The sequence below is a fragment of the Grampus griseus genome (assembly GCF_964374135.1).
Source record: "Grampus griseus genome assembly, chromosome: 4".
NCBI lineage: Eukaryota > Metazoa > Chordata > Mammalia > Artiodactyla > Delphinidae > Grampus > Grampus griseus.
Window position 1 is genome coordinate 57,720,804 of NC_138997.1, and position 24,275 is coordinate 57,745,078.

The 24,275-nt window shown below is 33.6% G+C and overlaps 1 protein-coding gene across 1 annotated transcript; it reads right to left on the minus strand.

The window, feature by feature from the left end:
- Positions 1-16,647: 16,647 nt before the first annotated feature.
- ODAM (odontogenic, ameloblast associated) lies at positions 16,648-23,211 on the minus strand (the record flags this gene model as incomplete). The annotated part of the gene is given in 11 exon segments (XM_082654010.1): positions 16,648-16,677; positions 16,914-17,075; positions 17,502-17,573; positions 19,262-19,366; positions 21,151-21,198; positions 21,343-21,394; positions 21,633-21,811; positions 21,813-21,869; positions 22,440-22,487; positions 23,028-23,069; positions 23,161-23,211. Coding segments are annotated over 11 exon segments (846 nt in total).
- Between the last annotated feature and the right edge of the window lie 1,064 nt (positions 23,212-24,275).

Here is a 24,275-nt window from a genome sequence, read left to right on the forward strand (position 1 = left end):
ATAGGACTAAAAACTAGAGCCCTCAAAAAATTCAAGAATCACTTTAAATGTACATGCATAAAACTTAGGCTTTTTATCATATTTATTTAAGAGCCCTCAAAAATATTGCATACTTGCATTCAATTTCTATTTCAGCAGAGTTTTATATGAACCAAATTGTAGCATTGCATCAATGTCCCTTCTTTTCCTTTTATTCTTTCTAGAATTAGTTCTCAAGAGAATTCAGAAAAACAGTAACAGCTAACATTTCTTGAGGACTTTAAGTGCTCAAGCACAAATCTAAGCACTTTGTATGTATTATAACATTTAATCCTCAAAACAACCAACTCCAAAAGCAAAGTACTATTATCAACATCATCCCCATTTTACAGATAAAGAGACTGAGCAGTAATAACAGGTCTAAGGTATCATAACTAGTACTCTGGCAGAGATGGTACTGAATACCAGCAATTTGGTTCTAAAAACCCACACTCTTAACTAGTGCTTTGTACTGTCACTGTAGCAGAAGGTTAGAAAAATCAGTGCAAAACTAGAGAAACATTAAACTTTCTTTGCCTATAATTGAACATTCAAACTCATCTCACTGATTCAAAGAAAACTGCTTCGGTTAGAAACCTAATTTATTAAAACTAGTATATTGTTGGATATCATTTTTCATTTTAACCAAGCTGGGGTTAGAGTCAGTTTCCCCAGGACTAGGATAACAGGTTGTGTGTGTGTGCGTGTGTGTGTGCACATGCAAGTGTATGTATGTACTTGTATGCACGTGTGTATAACATACTATTCACTTCCTTATCTTACGAGTGTGTTTCAATTTCTTACACCTATCTGAAATTGTTCTGACCAAAGCTGCCAGCTACCTCTTAATTGTGGAAATAATAAATGCTTTTCTGACCTCACGTTATGGACATTTTTCTGGTATTTAATAGTGACGAATATTCCCTCTTAGAAAACTAGTTTTCTCTCCCTGGGTTTCTTAAAACCACTTCTCTTGTTCCTTTTCAGCTTTTTTGATAGCACCCTTAAGACTTTGCTGATTCTTTTCCTCAGTTCGTTGTACATGACCACTTATTTATTTAGTCTACATGTGCTCTGCATAATGTAATTTACTTCTGACTCCCTGACCTATGTCTTTAGCTTGAAGTCTTAATCTAACTGCATATTCCACTTAGATGTCTGATGGGTATGAATTATATATATATATATATATATATATATATATATATTCAGTTTGAATTAAACTGAACCTATTATTTTCCCCTCCAAATCTCTCCTCACTTTTATTTAATTCCTCAGCTGATGGTCGATGGTCATTAGTCAATCATTCATCCATGCCAGAAATCTAAGACTCACTCTATCCTTTCCATTCCTTGTCCCTTCCCTTTGGCATAAAGGTAATTAAGTTTCTCCTTTTTGTGTATTCCAGGACTCAATCTCTTCCATTCTATTGCCATTTCCTTAATTTAGTCCTTCATTCTCTTTTGGATTGTTACTATAGCCTCTTAATTAGATTCTCTGTCTCCAATATTCTCCTCTCTCCAACCCATCTTCATCATATTCTTCCAAAGTGGCTTTTAAACCTTTTAAAATGAAACTCATAGGAAAAAAATGCATGATATGTCATAACTGAGTATACACACTCACACACACAACTGAAAAAGTGTTTTAAAAATAATAATTTCATTCATAAATATTTTAAAATACATAATATTTTTTCCAGCTTTGTTGAGACATATTTGATATGTGACATTGGGTAAGTTTAAGGTGTACAATGTAATGGTTTGATATATGTATATGTTATGAAATGATTACCATAATATGGTTAGTTAACACATGGATCACCTCACATGGTTAGCTTTGTGTGTTTGTGTTGTGAGAACATTTAAGATATAACTCTCTCACCAACTTTCAAGTATACAAGAGAGTATTGTTAACTGTAGTCACCATGGTGTACGTTAGATCTCCAGAAATTATTCATCTTACAACTGAAAGTTAGTACCCTTTGACAACCATTGCCCATTTCCTCTACTCCCTAACCCCTGATAGTCCTGTTTCTGTGAGTTTTGTTGTTGTTGTTTAGTTTTCACATATAAGCAAGATAATGAAGTATTTGCCTTTCTAATGAGAACTTTTTTCTTTCCTAATCTTTGATTTCCATTTGTGTAGGCCCACAAGTAGTCCTGATTAAGCTAGCAAGTTGCATAAAGCCATGGTTATCCTGTTCTTGAAATTCTAGCTACTACTATGTGGCAGGAATAATGAAGATGTCAGCCATAAATACCCACAAGCTGCATGAGTTAGAAAGAGTTGTAGATTTGAGACTGGTGTTTATATTTTTAGATCTTCCTTATTGGCTATGAGTAGGAAAGTCATACTCTCTGAGTCTCAGTTTTCTTATCTTTAAAGTGAAGATAAAGATAATTACCTCTGGAATTGGGAATTAAGTGAAATGAAATGTATAAAAACACTCAGCATGCAGTCTGACTTCATAAATGATGGCTCATCAGCATCAGATCTGAAGTTTTGAGTAAATCAGACTCCTGCCACACATCCTAGGGTTCCTCAGATGATTAGGTTTTTTGGCTAATATCAAGGTATATGGAAGCACCTTATGTAGTAATTAGAACCAGATAAGGGCTTGATATGTTAGTTAAATCTGAAAATAAGTAGGGAATTTTGAAGTCAAGCAGTATCAGGAGGGAATTTTATTCTTTCTGGTTGGTGCTCTAACTACTCTCCACACAGCAACCCACCACGTATTAACAAGCTGTAACGCTGGCTGAATTCAGGCAATCGAAGCTGCTGTTCCTTTCTCGTGTTAATCTGAACTCAAATGCCTAGAATCTAATAAACAGAAATCACCCTTGCCTAACAGAACAAAAATTATAGATACAAGAATCTCCTGTGCAAAGTCTTCAGCACCTGGCTGTCCTTCAAATGGCAAGGATAACCCAAGGAAGAGCAACCTGAATGTTTGTCCATTGAGTGGTCTTCAGAAGCCGAACAGTCTATCGTAGGAAAGAGACTTTAGGTTCATTGTGGGGAACTCAGAGGGCAGAAGTGAAACATTAATATATCAAGATATTAAAAATAACCTATAAAAAATTGTTTTAAGTTAAAACCACCTATCTCTGCAGATATTCAAGGAAACGCTGAGTGACCACAAGCTGAGGTGTAGTAGAGGGGATTTTTGCGTAGCCAATGGAATTGGTTAGATGAGCTCTCTGTACTCTTTCAGTTATAATACTCTCAGACTGGGTGTTAAACAGAGATGAAAATTCCTGCTAGAACAAGTTTAACAATTAATAAAATAAAAAATCCCATAGGTGTATTCTCATCAAAGATTAGAATTAGTGGTAAGGAAATACACATTGTAAGCCACACTATGGGAAGGCTTAGCAGTGGATTAACTCACTATTACTTCAATAAGAGAGCAAAAATATCTTGTTCCACATCTTATTTTCCACATCTTGTAATATATATAAATTTGCTATATGTTAGAAATAGTTTGTAGAAATTTAGTACATATATTTTCTTTAGGCATTATCTCTCTTTTTTTGTGACTTGAAAGCCATGAGAAATGAGCTAACTATTAATAGGCTTGCATACATATCAATGCTCAGGAGGAATTTTATATTAAAAAGTCTGGGATGTCTTCCCTCTAAGAGAATGGATGCAGACAAATCTGAATTCTCTTCAAAGCCTCTGAAAATGTTATACATCTAACTAAAAGTGACTTTAGTGACTGTGGATTCCTGTAATAGAATCAGAATCTATGTGTCAATGTTGTAGAATTGAGTGGTTGTCAATTCCCCAGTCTTTATGGCACACCTGACCCCCAGCTGTTAAAAAGGAAAGTGGTCCTAGAGTTCTTATGCCTGGAGTCAGCACCAGCAAGTGGCATAGTCATGGCCGGACAGCCCCATGTCCACCGTGCTGTTCCCTGGAATGGGCCTGGCTCACACTAGCACCCAGTATGTGCTTAATAAATACTTACTGAGAGAACAAGTTAGGTTTTTCAGAAATTGCTTTGGTTATTTCCTGGTGTTCTTTATCAATTACACCATAGCTTGAAGTCCAAAGGCCAACTGCTGAAAATCTCTGTTTATTTACTTTGCCCTATATTCATGAGACATAATTTTATCAGGATAATTTGAATTTTATACCAAGTTCTATTAGTAATTTGTTATTTTTGTGTGGATCAAATGATGGAAATCCTCATATTTGATATATGTAATAAACGGCTTACAAAGCCCACATTGCTGTATTTGACCTATATTACAAACAGCTTATGTAGCCCATTCCAAAAGTTTCCCTTTCCCTCTGTAAAATAAATATTTTCTTTTCTAAAATTCAACTTAGTAATGGTTAAATAAGAAACCTTAAAAAATCAATGACTTCCTTCTATGAACTATTACATTTTTTTCTAAACCGTTTAAGCAGAACCTAAATAGTTTGATATAAAACATGGTTTACAGTACTGCTACCCTGTCTGTGTTACACACAGCTCTGTAGACACTTCCTGTGGTTCCTCTTGAGTAGACATTTTCTGCCGATGGTTCTTCTCATGTAGAGGTTAAGAAAGTGGCCTACAAAGTCTTGCATCCAGGATCTGAATCATACTCCTCCACTTAACTTGGACAAGTCTCTTAATCTTTTATAACCACACATTTATTCAGCATTAAAATAACAATGACAACATTTGTTTCCTGTTTGCCTCATAGCTTTAACAATTTAAATAAAAATGCTGTTTTCTATATGGCAGTGTGTTACAATCAAAAGTCAAACTGTGAATCTCCTTCAGATACATATCTGATCTTTACCATGTTCATGGTCCATAATTTCAAGTTTCCCCCCTTATTTTTATTCTTGAATTATCAAAATATAAAAAGTTTTCTGTATTTAATAAAGATTTTAATTATACTAAATCCTAAAGGATCCACACAATTAGAAAATGTTCTGTTAGCTTTACATTACTCACTATTACCATTGTCAAAAAGATTATGTGTTAGAAGCTGACAAATGCTTTACATGAAATACATTGTATATATTCACCATAGCCCTATGGGATAAGCTATGCAATTATTCTTATTTTACAGATGAGGAAAAGGGGGCTTAGAAGTTAAATATCTAAGATCATAAATCTAATAAACTGTGTAACTGGAATACAGAATTAGTCAGTTCCTAACCACAAGTAATAGGAAATGAATTAGGGAAAAATCTACTTAGTGAATCATAAGGAAGCTGTAGAGATTTTAAATAGTTATATAATCTGTTATTTAAAAATTTGTTTTTATATCAAAAGGGGTTACATTCCAACCTGTTTGGACAAAAGGCTACAACATGTAAAAAAGATAGTCTTTTAGTTTTATATACTTTAAACAACTATATATTAAAAAGATAATACATTTTTATTTGAGTAAGAGAAGATTTAGACTAACCACAAAGTATTCTTCTTCTGCCTTTTGTTCTATTCAGGGTGTCAGCAGATTGGATGCTGCCCACCCATTTTGGACAGGGCAATTTACTCTACTGAGTCCACTGAGTTGGATGCTAATCTTGTGCAGAAAAAGTTTCACAGATACACTCAGAAACAATATTTAATCTAGATACTCTGCTGCAAGTCAAGCTGACAGATAAAATTAGCCATCATACAAGGAAATGTTACCCATACTCTAAAGTAAAATCAGTCAATAGAAACAGACCCACAATCTATTGAAATCAACATATAAGAATGTTCAAGTAAATAGGATTAAACATGTTGAAGGATTTATAGAAATATGATTAATGTATTGAGTGAAATGTTGGAAATTTTCTGAAAAGATAAGAAAATTGTTGAAAAATCAAAAGAAAATCCCAGAACTTAAATTTTAAAATCCTGAAATGAAAATTCATTGGAAGAGATTAATAGTAGAAGCAGATTAGATATAATAGATGAAAAGAGCAATGAATTTGAAGAAGGTCAATAGAAATTTTCCAAACTGAACCACTCAGAAAAAAAAAATTAACAAAGGCTCAATGATCTGAGGGATAATATCAAGTAATTTAATGTACACATTATTGAAGTTCTAGAATGAGAGAAGAGAGAAAATGGAACAGAAAAATAGTCAAAATGGAACTGAGAAAATTTTTTCCAGATTTGGTCAAAAACCAATGCCAAATCCAGGAAAGTCAGTGCACAGCAATTTGGATTCATATAAAGATAACAACACTTTTGCCTATTATAATCAACCACCTAATACCAAAGATATAGAGAAAGTCTCAAAAGCAGCTCAAGAAGAAAGGCAATTTCATATGGGAAAACATCAGTATGACTGATGCTTGACTTTTTATCTGAATCGGTGGAGGCCAGAAGATAATGTAATGACATCTTCAAAGTGTAAAAAGAAATAAATCTGTAAGTTTAGAATTCTACATTCAGAAAGATAATCTATAAAAATGTGGGCTTAATAAAAGAATTTTAAGAGAAATAAAAGTGGAGGAAATTAACAATCATCAGACACAAACTAAGTAAAATTTAAAGAAAGTTCTTGAGGTTAAAGTGAAATTATACTGATAAAAATTCATACCTATAGGAAGTAAGGAATAGCACTAAAGTTGGTAAATATGTCAGTAAGTATAAACATATTTTTTCTTTTTTCTAAAATCTTTAAAAATTTATGGACGTAAAGTGAAATACATGAAAACATTAGCACAAAGGACAATAGAGATGTAAATGGTATTATATTATTGTAAAATAATTTTGTTACCTGTAAAGAGAGAGGATATTAATTCCAGATGGACCATGATAAGTTAAGGATATATAGTATAATTTTCATAGAAACACTAAATGATACATATCTATTAGCTAAGTAGCCTATAAAGGAGATGGATAGGAAAAATAATAATACATGTTTAACTCAAAAAAGAAACAGGAAAACAAAAACACAGGTAACAAATAGAGAACAAAAAGCAAACGGGTGTACTTATACCCAATCATACCAATAATTACACCAAATTTATATAGACTAAACATTTCAATTAAAAGACAAATGTTGAGGCTGGTTAAAAAACAAGAACCAACTATATGCTGTTTATAAGACACACACTTTAAATATAAAGACAAACTGAAAGAAAAGGATGCTAAAGATATATTATGTAAACACTAATCAGAAGAAGCTTGCATGTCACCATTAATATTAGACAAAATAAGGTTCAAAATGAATTATATTATTGGAGATTAATTAGGGTCATGTCATAATGATTAAAAGGTCAGTTCCTCAAGAGCATATTAGTCCCAGATGTGTACATAAAATCAGAGCTTCAAAATATATGAAGAAAAAATTGACAGAAGCAGGCACAATAAATGAATCAACAATTGCAGTTTCAGACTTTCACTTTTATATTTAACTGACAAAATAGGGGAAATTTGAATGACACAATTAATCAAGTTGATCTAAGCGATATTTCTAGAACATGGGGATCAGCAACTTCAGAATATATATTGTTTTTAAAGTGCACAGGAAATAGTCACCAAGACAGACCAAAGTCTGAGCCATTGACTAGGATCAATAACTTTCATAGGAATAAAATGGTATAAAATATGTTCTCATATGATACAGAATATGATTTAAATGGGTTTAATTACAAATCATTAACAATAACATATGTTGAAAATCCCCAAGTATTTAGAGATTTATCAACATATTTCTCTCTAACTCATGAGTTAAAAAGGAGGGCAATAATAAGAAAGAAATTTTTGGCTTTACAATGTTTATATAAAAAGAGAAGAAATGTTTAGAATCAATGATCTGAGCCAGGGGTTGGCAAATTACAGGCTGAGGGTCAAATCTGGCCCATGTCTGTTATTTTTGTAAATAAAGTTTTATTGGAAGACAGCCATATCCATTCTTTGACATATTATCTATGGCTGCTTTCACCCTACAATGTATGAGTTGGGTAGTTGCAACACACTGTTTGGACCACAAAGCCAAAAATATTTACTATCTGGCCCTTTCAAAAAAAAGTTCACTGACACCTATTACAAGCGTTTGTCTTAAGAAGCAAATAGAATAAAGAAAATAAGAAGAAACAAAAATCAATTAAATAAAAACTGAGCAAACAAAAAATTCAATGAAGTCAAAACTTTTTTTAAATGTGATACAGAACTGATGAACTCCTAACTAGATAGATAAATAAAAAAGAAGAGGAAGTAGAGATTATGGAAAGAGACCATAACTACAGATTTGACAGACATTCAAAGGAAAATAAAGTTGCCTGATTAACATCTGCATGCCTATTAATTTGACAACTTAGAGAAATGGACAAGTTGTTTGAAAGACATACTTGCTAAAACTACATAAGAAATTAAGCATTGAGGCAATCCTATATTTAATAAAATAATTGAATTATAATGAAAAATATTCCCCCAAAGAATGTTCTAGTTTCAAATGGTTTCACCAGTGAGGTCTGTCAAACATTTAAAGAAGAAATAATACCAGTAATACACAAACTCTCTTAAAATATAGATAAATAGAACATTTCCCAACTCATTTTATGAAACCAAACCCCAATATAAAACTGTCAGGGACATTATGAGAGAATAAAATTGTTGACTAGTAGTGTTCACAAACACAGATGCAAAAATCATTCATGGAATATTAGTGAATAAGATAAAGCAATATTTTTAAAAGATACCACATTATAACAAATTAGCATTTTTTTTTCCAGGAGTGAAAGGTTGATTGAACATTTAAAAGTGAAACAATATAATTTACTACATTAACCAAATCAAGGGGAAAATTCATATTTTTATTTCAGTAAATGCAGAGAAGTCATTTAACAAAAGTCAACACTCATTCATAATAAAAATTCTCACCAAACTAGGATTTCTCACCAAAAGGGAATTTCCACAATCCTTAAAGGTAATTTATGGGAAATGTTCAGCTGACATCATACTTAATTGTTAAATAATGAATGCTTTCCTCCTAATAACAGTAGCAATGCAAGTATATACACTTTTATTCTTTCTAATCACCATTACACTGGATACCCTAGTCAGAGTAACAAAGTGAGGAAAGGAATAAAAAATGTACAGAGTAATAGAAACAAGTGAAATTATTTTTATTTCCAGAAAACCTGTTTGTTTTTTGGGTTTTTTTTGGTGGAAGATAATATGGAATCTACAAAGCAACTGTGGAAACTGATAAGTGTATTTAGCAAGATCATTGCATACAAGTTCAATGTACAAAAATCAACTGCAACTCTTAGAGGAAAACATAGGAAGAACACTCTTTGACATAAATCACAGCAAGATCTTTTTTGATCCACCTCCTAGAGCAATGGAAATAAAAACAAAAATAAACAAATGGGACCTAGTGAAACTTAAAAGCTTTTGCACAGTAAAGGAAACCATAAACAAGACGAAAAGACAACCCTCAGAATGGGAGAAAATATTTGCAAATGAACCAACAGACAAAGGATTAATCTCCAAAATATATAAACAGTTCATGCTGCTCAATATTAAATAAACAAACAACCCAATCAAAAAATGGGCAGAAAACCTAAATAAACATTTCTCCAAAGAGGTCATACAGATGGCCAAGAAGCACATGAAAAGCTGCTCAACGTCACTAATTATTAGAGAAATGCAAATCAAAACTACAATGAGGTATCACCTCACACCAGTTAGAATGGGCATCATCATCAGAAAATCTAGAAACAACAAATGCTGGAGAGGGTGTGGAGAAAAGGGAACCCTCTTGCACTGCTGGTGGGAATGTAAATTGATACAGCCACTATGGAGAAGAGTATGGAGGTTCCTCAGAAAACTAAAAATAGAACTACCATATGATCCAGCAATCCCACTACTGGGCATATACCCAGAGAAAACCATAATTCAAAAAGACACATGCACCCCAATGTTCATTGCAGCACTATTTACAGTAGCCAGGTCATGGAAGCAACCTAAATGCCTATCAACAGACAAATGGATAAAGAAGATGTGGTACATATATGCAATGGAATATTACTCAGCCATAAAAAGGAATGAAATTGGGTCATTTGTAGAGATGTGGATGCATGTAGAGGCTGTCATACAGAGTGAAGTAAGTCAGAAAGAGAAAAACAAATATAGCATATTAACACATATATGTGGAACCTAGAAAAATGGTACAGATGAACCAGTTTGCAGGGCAGAAATTGAGGCACAGATGTAGAGAAGAAATGTATGGACACCAAGGGGGGAAAGCAGTGGTGGGTGGTGGTGGTGGTGTGATGAATTGGGAGATTGGGATTGACATGTATACACTGATGTGTATAAAATGGTTGACTAATAAGAACCTGCTATATATATAAAAAAAATATCAACTGCCTTTCTATATGCTAAAAATAGAAAATAAAATTTAAAAACATAAAAATATTTAGAAAAATAATTAACAAATAGTGCAAGACCTCTACACTGAGAACCACAGAACGTTTCAGAGATAAATATAAAAATTTATATAAAATATAAATTTACTATCTGGCCACTTTTTTTTTTGAAAGAGCCAGATAGTAAATATTTTTGTCTTTGTGGTCCAAACAGTCTGTTGCAACTACTCAACTCATACATTGTAGGGTGAAAGCAGCCATAGATAGTATGTCAGAGAATGGATATGGCTCTCTTCCAATAAAACTTTATTTACAAAAAAGCAGACATGGGCCAGATTTGACCCTCAGCCTATAATTTGCCAACCCCTGGCTTAGATCATTGATTCTAAACATTTCTTCTATTTTTATATAAGCATTTTAAAGTCAAAAAATTCTTTCTTATTATTGCCTGAATAAGTATATACCATGTTCCTGAACTGGAATACTCAATATGGTTAAGATGCCAAGTATTTCCTGTTTGGTCTTGAGATTCAACACTATCCATTAAAACTTAGCAGGGTAGAAATTGACAATCCACTTCTAAAATTTATATAGAAATGCAAAAGACATAAAGTTATAGTAATAAAGACTGTTTAGTGTTGATGCAAAGACAGAAAAGCAGTTAAATGGAATAAAATAGTCAAAAATAGATGCAGATACATAAAGTCTATTGATTTTCAATAAAGATACAAAGGCAATTCAATAAGGAAAAGATAACCTTTTAAACAAATTATCCTGGAATGATTAGATATCTTTATGGAAAGAATTATCCTTGACCCCTATCTTCACACTCTACACAAAAATCAATGACTATAGATTTAAATGTAAAAGCTAAACCATTAAAAATTCTGTAAGAAAACATAGGAGAATATATTCATTACTTTGGGGTAGGTGAAGACTTCTTTATTAGCACACTAGACACTAACCTTCAAAAAACTGACAAATTTAACTACACCAAAAAAAAAAAACCAAACATTCCAATCCTCAAAAACCACGCTAAGAAATGAATGAAAAGACAAGCTACAGACTGGAAAAAGTATTCACAAAAACATTTATTGGGCCAAGTATGTTATCTAGAATACGTAAGAAGCTCTTACAAATCAATCATAAGAATATGATTGAAAAATTGATTCAAAAAATAGGGCTTCCCTGGTGGCGCAGTGGTTGAGAATGCTCCTGCCGATGCAGGGAACACGGGTTCGTGCCCCCGGTCTGGGAAGATCCCACACGCCGCGGAGCGGCTGGGCCCATGAGCCATGGCCGCTGAGCCTGCGCGTCCAGAGCCTGTGCTCCGCAACCGGAAAGGCCTGCGTACCGCAAAAAAAATAAAAATAAAAAAGATATACTAATTGTCAGTAAGCATAGAAAAACAACATATTGTTAGTCATCAGGCAAATGCAAATTAAAGCTGCAAAATATATAGTATATTAGAGTAGATATAGACTGAACTGTTTAATATATTAGGTTGAGGAACAGATTTAGGAGTCAGGGATAACTTATATATGTTTATTAAAGTCACAGCAATAGAAATGTTCATCCAGTGGTTTCTGAGAGAGAAGAGAGGGTAGAGGTCAAACTTTGTGAAGGTTAATTTTGAAGGGATGTTTGATAGAAGAGGAACTCATGGAAATGACTTAAAAATACAGTTCTAAATGTTGACCAGAATGTGCAGGAATTAGAATTGTGACACATTGCTGACCAGAGTATAAAATGTTACAGCCACATTGGAAACTACTTAGCAGTTAGTTATAATAAACTTACCCTATGATTTATCTCCACTTTGTGGTATTTACTCAAGAGAAATGAAAACATATGTTTACAAAAGGACTTGTACAAGAATGTTCATAGCATTGTTATTCCTAATGGTAAATAATTAGAAACAACCCAAATGTTCTTCAATAGGAGAATAAATAAACTGTAGTATATTCATATAATGTAACATACAATTTAAGCAATAACGTGAATGAATCACAAAAGCATTATACTGAATGAAGGAAGTTGCCACAAAAGAACACAGTGTATAAAGTAATAAAATAATTTTAAAAAATTTAAAAAAGAAAGAAGAGAGAAACCAAACAGAAAAAAACAAATCCACCAATCATAACAAGTGCTAAAAACTATACTAAAAACAACAACAACAACAATTTGAACATACAAAACAAAACAAACAAACAAAAGAATACATAGTGTGTGATTTAATTTATGTAAAGTTCCAGAACAAGCAAAATTAATACATGGTGATAGAAATTTTATTTTTGAAAGTAGTAGCTTGGCATGAGAATGGGGAGACTAGATTGACCAGAAAAGAGAAGGAAGGTGGAGTGGTGGAAATGTTCTGCAACTTGATAGGAGTGATAGTTACAAAGTATACACATTTATATGTATATGTATGCACATGTGTATATGTAAATCAAACTCATCAAACTTAAACTATACATTTAAAAGTATGGCAAGACTATGATGATGGATTGGTTGTGTAAGCAGTATTGGAGGTGAGAACATGCATGGGTTCTGTACATCAGTCTTGAACTAATGCTGTTATAATATATTTAGATAGGAAGCAGCCAGTGGAGTAGGTTGGTAGGGAAAGTTTTGAGGCTAAAGTGTGGATTATCAACTATAAGCAATGTTGATTCTAGAGAAATTATTCTACATAAAGTTTTTCTGGTTAGATCTGTTCAAAATTGAACTGTTTTTCTGCTTTGCCTTTCTTACACTGGCCTGGGATGGAGAGATTTGGATGCCAGGGTTAAAACAAACAGACACATAAAACATAGTTCTTTGCATGTATCCTGGCGATATTTCCATTAACTGTACACTCTTGTCTTCCTAACCTTAGTAACAAAAATGATAGAGTTTAAAGCTCTTCTATAAAGTAGTCTGAAAATATAGAATATTTCACTGATAGTGATTATAGTATTCATGTTTTCAAACATAGTTGTTGCTCAAGAATACCTTACTAAGACTTAACATCTTCTTGAAACAGATTGGATACTGAACAGTCTGAGATTCAGAAAGTTTTTAAGCTGAGTCACTAAGTTGGATTTTTAAAAACCATCCAGAGTAATAAGGTCCTTTTAATATTGCCAAGAATAAAGAAATAAATTTGGCATGCTTAGCTTAATATTAATGTTTTTATCAAAATATTTATTCTTGAAGGAACTTCTCAATGTTTATCTTTGCATTATTTTATTTATGTAGAACTTATCTATTTTATGCTTTTATATGTTAATATTGTGTTTATATAACGTGTAATTTTCAAAGCATTTATTATTGTAACCCCTAATACTGCCAAGTTTTTGACGATTATAGCATGATGCTTTGAGCTTTGTGGTTTTCCCTGAGTTCTGCTTCTCTTCACTGTACCTTCAAATAGAAGAGCTATGTTGTGCTCATTTCTCTTCTTTAGTCTCTGACCATCCCCTTTCTCCTCCTCTTTAAAAAGAGAAGTGGAATACTTGCTATGTTCCAGAATGTTTTCTAAACATTCAGTATGAATTACCATGTTCCTAAGTGCCGAACGTGCGTTTTAACAGACATCTTGTCGTTTGACTCCCCATGTCATGTCCAACATTAAGAGGTCTGTCAATTACTCAGAATTACTTTCAACTCACCAATTTAGGGAAAAAAAGGACAATGTATAAGATGAAGGTAGAATAGGTGATTATTGGGTTACTATTCTATAGGGTAAGTAACATATTCCAGAGTCATAACATTACTAAATGCTGGAAAAAGATATGATTCTAGGAATTGTGATCAACTTTAAAGTAAAATATTAACCAAATTTGCTTGAAACCACCTAATACATGTTCATTCATTTATTTATTCACTCATTCATTCATTTTCCTTTTCATACAAATAGTTTCACACACATCAATACACATCTACATACAAATACGTGAAGTATATTGAATGTCAATTTTTTTTTCTCAGAATTTCAGCTGAAAGTTCAAAGCTGAGAAAATAACTAAGAAGTACTTCCATAATCACAAGTAAAGGGAGAAAATTAACATTTTCTGAGTACAATTGACTCTTGAACAAAGTGGGAGTTAGGAACACCGACCCGCACACAGTCAAAAATCCATGTATAGGGGCTTCCCTGGTGGCGCAGGGGTTGAGAGTCCGCCTGCCGATTCAGGGGACACGGGTTCGTACCCTGGTCCGGGAGAATCCCACATGCCGTGGAGCGGCTGGGCCCATGAGCCATGGCCGCTGAGCCTACGCGTCCGGAGCCTGTGCTCCGCAACGGGAGAGGCCACAACGGTGAGAGGCCCACGTATCGCAAAAAATAAATAAATAAAAATTAAAAATCCATGTATAAATTTACAGCCGGCACTCCACATCTGTGGTTCCTCATCCGAGGATTCAACCAACTGCAGATCATATAGTATGGTTGGAGGTATTTATTGAAAAAAATCTGCTTATAACTGTATCCCCACAGTTCAAAACTGTGTTGCTCAAGGGACAGCCATACTTCATATGAGCCAGATATCTTACATGTGTTATTTCACGTAGTCCTTTCAGAAAGTTTGAAAAGGTAAATATTGTTATCTCTGTTTTACACCAGAAAACTGAGACTCAGGTTAGGTGACTTGCTGAAGGTTGAAAGCCATATTGAAAGCCACATCTGATGAAATCCAGAATCTATGCCCTATTTTGTACTAGATGTTGCTTCTCCAAACCAGTACACATCTTCTTGAGGAGCTATCCTTTTGGGTGATGACAGCCATCTCTCTGTGTATCTGTGTCGTATTGGGAGTGTGTACTTAATGACATCTGTCACCAAATAATTTTGATTTTAATAGGGAGTGCATCAGAAGGAATCTAGCTGAACGGACCTGGGAGGAATAATGAGATGATATGTCAAAGTTAAGTACATACTTTAGTTCATTAGTGTCAGTCACCACACTCGTAAATCCAATGACAGGATGTCTTTATTCTCATTGATGCCACCATTTTCCAGAGCCTTCCTTTATTAATGCAATTATACAATTGATTCAGCAATTGATATTTTCTTTATTCTCATTGTTGTTACTTTCCAGATTATGCAATGATAGGATATTTGAAAAGAAATACAATTTTGTAAAGCTAAGGCTAAGGCTTATTAAGTGATTGCATCACTTTTCTGTGACATTTAAAGTGTATAATACTATTTATAAGTAAAATGTTCAGGAGAAGAGCCAAAATATTTTATATTTTTCAAAGACCTGATGTTAACATTGAGGAAGTAAATAGCCTAAAATGATATCCAAGGCACTGCCACATCTTTTCTCTGAAAAATAAAATAAAAGAACATTTTAATACCATTAGACTGTCTTCTGTAAAATTTCCTAGATATTTTCTAAATTGCTTAAAAAGAAATAAAATACTTTTCTGGCATTGGTGCAGAAGGTCACACTCTACTGAAATCCCCTTAGTATTTCTGATTAAAAAGCTTGAAACTTGCATTGAATGAAATGTTACATTACAGAAGAGACTTCTAAAGAGCTGCTCACATTATTCATTTCTGGCTGTAATTTTATAGACTTTTTTTTTAAATCTGAAGAATGTTAAGTATTCATTTTCACAGAAGGAGAAATCAGAAGAGACTCATAGGCAGCAGGGAGGAGGTTTCAAAAATCTTTGCCTTTTACTTTTCCATTTCAGGCCAAATTGTTAGCTGCTTTTTTTTCTAATTTTTTTTTTGTTTGCTTTTTAGTGTGTATTTTTTACTTCTTGGAGTCATCCCAACCTGCACTTCTATCAAACACCCAGTACCTTCATAGCCAACCAAGCCCATTAGGACAGGTAATTAATTAAAGTTATATTTAAAATAAAAATCATGGAATTTTAAATTCCCATGTGATTGTACAAATGTTTTATCACTTTGATACTTTATTTCATTCCAAACTAATACAGATGTATTGGCATTATTACAACTTTTAGCTTGCAAAGTGAAGTGTTGATTTGGGAGAACTGACTTTGTACATAGTATCTGTTGAATGTCTTTTACATGGACCTAGTATATTTACTATTTGTGCTTTCAGAGTTTATACCAAGTTTATGGCATAGGCAGACATGATCCTCAAAAATTTATTTTGATTTTTAAAAAATTGCTAAAATCTCTTAATTATTATTAGCTTTGTATTTTTTTTATTTTGTTGTACACCTTTTCATTAGTTCTCCTTATAATTTTTTTCTTTTAATTTACAACATGTCACGGTACTTAAGGCATGCCTCTTGGCAAATACCTACCCCAAACTCTGAATGATTAGGATCTTATGGTTCCTTTAGGCTATTGGTCTTGGCCTAGTGAAAAAAGGATACGCATAAGAAGCTCTTATTAAATCAAAATTAAATTATTTTCTGATTAATTGATTATCCGTAAGCAATTATTGGTCTTCCTATTCAAGGTTAAGACCATATATTCTACTATATCTTAACTGTTATTATTTCTAAGACTAAGTCCTATAAATTAAGCACTAACTTTATACTTTCTATTAGACATCAATTTCTTACATAAAATAAATCTTTGATTACTCTACCTTCTTTTCCATGAGTTCTGGGGTAATAGTTGAGTCAATAGCAGAAGTAAAAAAATTTGTCGTGCTGGGTTTTTGTGAAGTTGAAGGAATGAAAATTCCTGCATTGGCGTGCTTAAAATTTATCATTTTTTTTTGTAAATATGGTGACACTCCTCCTGCTGGCTATAAGGGTGACAAAAAAAAGTGGTTACAGGTTCAAGGACAAGGTCAAAATTGGGAAGAATATAAAGCAATAGGATTGAGATGCAAAGCAAGGATTTTATTTGAGAAGTAAATACCTTTATTAATTTTCTAGATTATAATCTATCCTTTAGAAAGACTATAAATATATGCCAGCAAACATGGATGTGTCTTAATTCCTAACTTTAAATGAGTGTACCCAAGGAGAGTATCTGGCATGTAGTAACGCTCAATAAATATTTGATGAACTGAGTGAATTGAATCTTGCTTGGAAAACGATTACAGGGGGAAGAAGTAATAATTGTGTGGAATAATAATATTTTCATTAAAATGAACAGTAATGCAGGGACCTGTAGGTTGTCAGTTGCTTATTTACAGTAGCTAGCAAAGTGTGGTAAGGAAACTTACCATCACAGCAATTTCAGGAGCTGTGCCTAGGAAGGGATCAAAGGCTGGTTGCTGCTGTCCTCTCAGCATAACCTGAAAAATTGCAAAGTTTAAAAAAGTCTAAATTATTAATCGATAAAATATGTTGTTTTGCACCCAAGGCAGTTAAACCCTTCCCAACTTCTTCAATTAGTTTCTTAAAAACGAACAAAATAATTTAGATTTGAGAAAGAGAAAAGCAGCTCCTGACGCTGAGAAAATGGACTGACACAATAGCTCTGCTGCAGTGTTTTCAGGAGCCGTCCTGACATTCTATTCTGGACGTTCATGTTCTCCTGTTGTACATTAACAATCCTACAGAACACCAACATAAGACAGGTCACCTCTGAGCATGATGAAGTACAATCAAAACAACACCACTTTGTAATCTTGTCCAAAGCAAGGTCCCTGTGCAAGGCATGAAATACCAGGCATCCTTAGGTCCTGGCTAATCTGAATAATTCCTGTTTCTTTACCAGTCATAGTCTTTGCCTCTCTCCATTACCTTTTAGGTAAGAATTGGAAAGTTACCCAATCACAGAACTACCCCCACTACTTGAGAACACCCAATCCAAGGTGAACCATCACTCCTTTAACTCTTCCCAAAATCACCTGACACAAGGCCAGACCCTGTAAGAAGTCATTCCAATACCTTCCTGTTAAGACACCCCACAGTTCTCCACGGTGTGTGTTCTCCCCTGTTACAATGAGTGGATAAATCCAATTTTGTCCAACTAGGGGTGTGTTCCTGGTGGTTTTTGACTAAAGGGCAATGATAGATTTAATAGTTTGTGAAGCAAGTAGTTCCAAAAGTTAGTTCCTTTTTTTTTTTTAGTGAAAGGTATACGTTTACTTACAGGTTCTGCTTGTCGTGGAATATATCCAAATTCAGTATAGAATGGCATCTGTCAGAATTTAGAAAAATGCATTAGGTTTGCTCTGATGATTTTTGTCATAATGTGGTGGTAAATGATTACTGAAATATATATATATATATATATATATATATATACACACATTATACTATAGTAAAGACTTTTTTGAAAGTTTGTATGTCCTAGGTGGTAAAAATTATTGTTAAATTACCAAGCATCCTTTTACCACCATATAATTTCTAGGTTAAAACTCTCCCTTTCTCTTTAAGTTAATATGACTTAATTGGAAGTACTACTACCAGTCATTTAAAGCATAATTTCCAGTTTTCTCTAATTGATTAGGCAAGTTTTAAGTGATGATAAGTTTAAAAAAAAACTAATTTCCATTCTAATTAAAATCTAGTTATGTATGAGACACCTGAATTTATATTAGAATTCTACCAATTTATTGCAGGTCCACAAAACTCAAAATAATGTTACCTAATTTTACCTCAAGATCTGGTGATCATAAGTGCCTTTTATCATGGTAGCTATTTAAAAAAAATAATAACCACATGTATATGAGAAAAGGGATGCTGGTAGATTTTTAAAAGTTAGAAAACTTCATTTTCCAATACGATTCAGATTTTGGCCTCTGATTCAGCTGAAGTCCATTCACTGACTTTACTCTTTCAAAATTCAGCCTTGGAGTATATTTCCAAATTAGTGACATGTTAAAAGAAAGCACTATATCCTTTTATGACCACCAGTTCAAGCTGTTGAGTTTTTGCACTAAGTATAATCAGATATTCTCTTCTCTGAAAATTTACCTTATCTTCTTTATTCTCAGGTGGAACTAGTCAAACTAAAATCAAACACTTATAGTACCTGCTCCTCAAACAGCAGCTGTCTGGTTTGCAGAGGTGACTGTGCGACTGTTTGTTGAGGCTGGTCCCAGGGTAGGAGCATGTAAACTGGGTAGTACAGAAGCATCTATTTGTAAACAGAAAAGTATAGAAGAGCTTCCTTTAGTTCAAGACTTAAAAAAAATACCCTCTAATATCAATATTGTATTAAAGCTGATTTGTATTTAGCAATTTTATGAACAAAAGAACACATGAAGCAGTCCTTCCCAAACTTTAGAGTAAACTTGTATTGCAAGTGACACTGGACTTTGTTTCAATGTTGCTTGGTCAGACACATTAGGAAGTAGTGAATTCAACTAATAACAGGCTTTTTTAACAGGGCACCTTGGACTTTATATATAAATTACTTTGCAAGTATCTAAGAAGACAGCCTGTGCAGCATTTTCCATTTATTTTTTTGAAACTATATATTCTGCAGAACATGGTATTAGAAATTCTACCATAATGAATGAATTCTCAGGAATGTATTTCCTTTAATAATTGCCACTTTATTAAAACAGTCCATAAGTATTGTAGAATACTTCAAAAATCCAGAAATAGACAAGGAACAAATAAAATCACCTGCAATTTCACCACCCACATTATCATGTATTAGCTTGCACTTATGTCTGTATATGCATATGTGTTTATAGAAAATGAGGATCATTGTACATACATGGGGTTTTGTGTGCTATTTTCTTTCCTTGTATAATTAAATGAAACCTTATTGGATATAAGAGCTAAAAAAATGATAACTGTGGTTTGAGAAGAGATATATTTTGTACAGTGGTTCTTCACCCTAGCTAACGATCAAAAACACTAATTGAACATTTTAACAGATAATCAGTTTTGATCTACTCATGGGGTTTTTATTCATTAGGTGTGGGACAGGGTCCAGGCATTTGTAATTTTCAAAATCATCACCAGAGATTCTAATGCAAAGCCAGGTTGGAGAGCCACTGGTTAGGTGGTTAAAGGAAGGGTGAAGAATTATATTCTAACTCAGCTATTTATTTTCATCAGGATTGGGAACTTAATCTCATAAAGACTTAGTTTCTTGATCCTTAAAATGAAGTAATTCCACTTGTCAGGTATCTAACTCTCTAAATGCTGTGGCATGGAATGAGATAATGTCTAGAGGTAACTTTTGTTTTATAATAGGAGTGGACAAAATTACATAATTATGATTGCATTAAAGCCAAGTGGTGTAATGTTTTACAAAACGGTCAATATTCTGCTGGTGAATAATATAATTTATCCATATCACTATTTCTTTGAGCCCAGGATATTATAAAATTAACTACCCAAACATTAAGAGGGTTTTCTATATCACTTTAACGATTCTACTAGTTTGCATTCATTTTTTAAAGATTCTGTTATTTAATGGAAATCACCACCATTTGACTGTAATATTGGAGTTAAACTGAAAATATTTTGAGCATAACTCAGAAAAACTCTCTCTGTATCATATGGTATTTTATCCGATTAATGCATCTTTCTCTGAACCAAAATTTAGGGTTGGGCAAAGTCAGCCCATGGTATTTCTCCAGAGTTGTTACCAAATGCCAGCATTCTAGGTGCAGAGAGGACACAACCTAAGGCTTAGTGAGCTCTTTAATTCCCAACAAAGTAATGTCCTGGAAACTCAAGGGTCCTGAAGAGTCTCGGCTGGTCTTTCTTTTGGAGCTCTTAAGTGAGCCTAATATTAACAAACTGTTACCAGCCCAGCAGTGGTGGTATCTAGATCGTGATAGCACTGTATGTGTTTGTAGCCCTGCTGTAGGAATAAGAGCTACAAATATAGAAGAAGCATTCAATGGAGAGCGTATACAGCTATCTCTGTATAGGAGTGATGGCATTCCTTTCATTTACCTGTGCTAGTTCACGAGGCATTTTGAAGGAGAACACAGAGGGCATAACCTGCCAAAAAAGGAATTATAAAAAAGTTATACTTGACTTTTTAATTTAAAATTCCAGAGCTGTTTTCTTTAGACCTAGCCATACAAATGTATAATTTGTATTAGCAGACTTCTATGACGACAAAAAGTCATCTATTGTGTGTACCATCATTAACGCAAATTGCCCTTTTTTTAAAGATGATATTTCCCTAGTTATCCTTTCCAAGACATGTTTTAACACTTTTGATTTGTCCTGGACTGCTGACTTAAATAACATTTTTTATGACAGAAATCAGAAAGATAAGGAATTACTTCCAGTGATGGTAGAAATATATTATGAGAAAGAATTCTTGCTCAATAACTCCTGTCTTATTTCAAAGCTGGTTCATATTCTTTTTCACATTCCATGTGCATTATCTCTCTTCTGGGTAACAAGATGGAAGAGGTCCGACTTACATTTTATTAGGGTCCTGTTTGGTCTGCGGTGGTGTTTGAGGCTGTGAGGGGTTCAGCTGTCCTGCCCGGGTTTCTTGGGCAAAACTGACCTGTCCTGGGAAGGGTATCTGATTTGGGACCTGTCCAGCAAACCAGTCGAGAGTTGATAAAGGGAATCGGGAGAGTCCTGGAATTTGAGCCCTGCTGTTGCTGTTGTAGAATCCCAGGGAAAGGAGGAATCCATGAATTAAATGGATCCTGGGAAGACACAAAAGAAAGGAAGCATTTCTCTTTCATTTCAAAAAGAATTTAAAATCACTCCTGAGCAAGAAGGAGACAAAATGTAAACATTTTCTATATTTCCATTGCTCCATTATAAAAAAGGGCAGATCCTGGCACATTGTGAGCCATGCAAGCAGCAGGAACAATGCTAAATCTCCAGTGCTCATAATGTGACATATGGGACAGAATGAGGTGGATAAAGGCTACAGTTTTTGCAGTTGCCAGACTGGTTTCAAATCTTCTTTTTTTTTTTTTTTTTTTTAACCACTTAGCTGAATATGACTTTGTGTAAAATGGTTAATTTAAATATCTCATAGTTATGAGACTTTGTGCCCGGCATATAACAAGTTCTCAATAAATAAATGTTCACCTGATTATAGTTTTTACTTTAGTCTTCAAACAAATGGTAGTTAGAATATATAGGACAAATTCATAACTTTAAAAATTAAGATTTTAGAATCAGAAAACATTTTGTTCTCATACCAAGTACCACAAGAAATGAGTGGTAGAAATGTATTCTTGAAATAATTTTTGAGGTAGGAGTACCTGAAGCCGTAGTGGCTGAAGCTGAGCATTATTAAGGTTCAGAAGTAACTAGAGAAGGAAAGATAATATGAAAACAAGATTACTGCACATGCTAAAACTATTAAGAACGTTTACTACAAATATATCACAAGTCAGAGCTAGCTGATCATAATTTCCTGTTAGAGGTGAGATGTTTTCTTACTAAGCTTATAATAAATGACAGTGATTAGAGGTTAGGATTTAACTACCCCTCCCCTGCTGTATATGAGATTGCACAACTTTAGCCCATTCCAGTGGTTTAGTTAGTCATTTTATGCTCTTAAACACCTATTTACACCATATCAGGTGTTATTAGAACAAAAAGGTATACAAGAATCTGTCTCTACTTTTAAAGAATTTGCAATCAAACAAGGGAGGCAAAGTAATATTCTAGAAACAACTTGGTATACAAAACAAACATAAACATTGGAAATGCATTTGGATATAAAGAGCTAGTGGGTAGAATTGCAGGATAAATCAACAGAAAGCTTTTTATCTCTTCCCCACTGGGTTTCTATAAAACAAAGAAATAAAAAAATGAGGGACATTGTTTTAAGTATTTAAACTAACTTCATTGCTGTTGCTTGCAGACATAAGGCACTGTGGAATAAGCTAAACAAAAAAAACAAAAAACACAAATGGTAGAAGAAGACTTGTTATGGGTTTCACACAATGATTTCAATTGTACCATGACATCACTTACTGGGGCTGATATTGTGGCTCCCAGTATCCCAAGAAGAATTATAGTTTTCATTTTCAGATGAAATACCTAGAAAATATGTTGTGAAGCTTAGGTTTAAAAAAGATTTTCTATGTAAAAATCATGATAACAGTAAATTAGCTGGTATTGTTCAATCAGAAGGATAGTTGGCTGAATTTTACAGTATTTACTTATATATTAGGATTTAAAATAAAAAAGGTACATTTATAAATATCTGTAACAGAACTCATTCTTTTTCTCAGAGCAGCTTTTTATAAAAACAAAAATTGTTTGCTTTTCCTTTTAGCTTGCCTCAAATAACTTATTTGGCAGCATGTGATGTAGTTGAATGAATTTATGAACAAGATGGCCTCATTCCCTGTGCTGTTCTACATTGTAGGTAGTGGGTCCTTTGGACCATGGGAGGCCCATGACTGGGGTCAATGAACTAGGTCTTTATTATGCAAACAATTTTATTGTCTATTTAATGTAGTGGTAAGAATACCACAATAAAGCTCTGATAGCAGTTCAGTACCAGGTAGTGTCTATTTAAAATTCTAATAACATTAAAATATATTAAAACTAAGTGACAGAGTCAAAATTTTTCTAATTCAAGGAAATAGTTTATAAAATTAAACTGTAATACTGATTTATAGTCTATCCCGTGGAAATATATTATTTCTTGTCCTCCAGATTTGAAAACTCCTGCCCTAGTTCAAATCATTGACCTACACAAGCATTTAGGGTGACTTTGGTAGTTTATCCTACAGAGTTGACTGATTTGTGTTCTTAAAATTATGAAAGCAAAGATTTGATATCTTACCTCACTCTTTTACCTATGAAGAGAAATCTAGACTCATTCAAGGTCGGTGTCCTTTTTATCTTTTGGCTCTGCTGCTTGGAGCTTCTCTTAAATTTTAAAACCCCATCTTTAGAAGAGGAGGACCAATCAGTTTTCAAAGGGACCGGTGATTCAGTGGGCTTCAGACAATGGCTTAGCTATTAACCCCTTTCCTAATCATCTAGGTGGTATATGGATCCCCACAGTTTTAGTAATGTCATTAAATTATCCTCAGAAATGTTTCCCTGTGATCATTCCTGGCTTCTGCTTTGGTTAT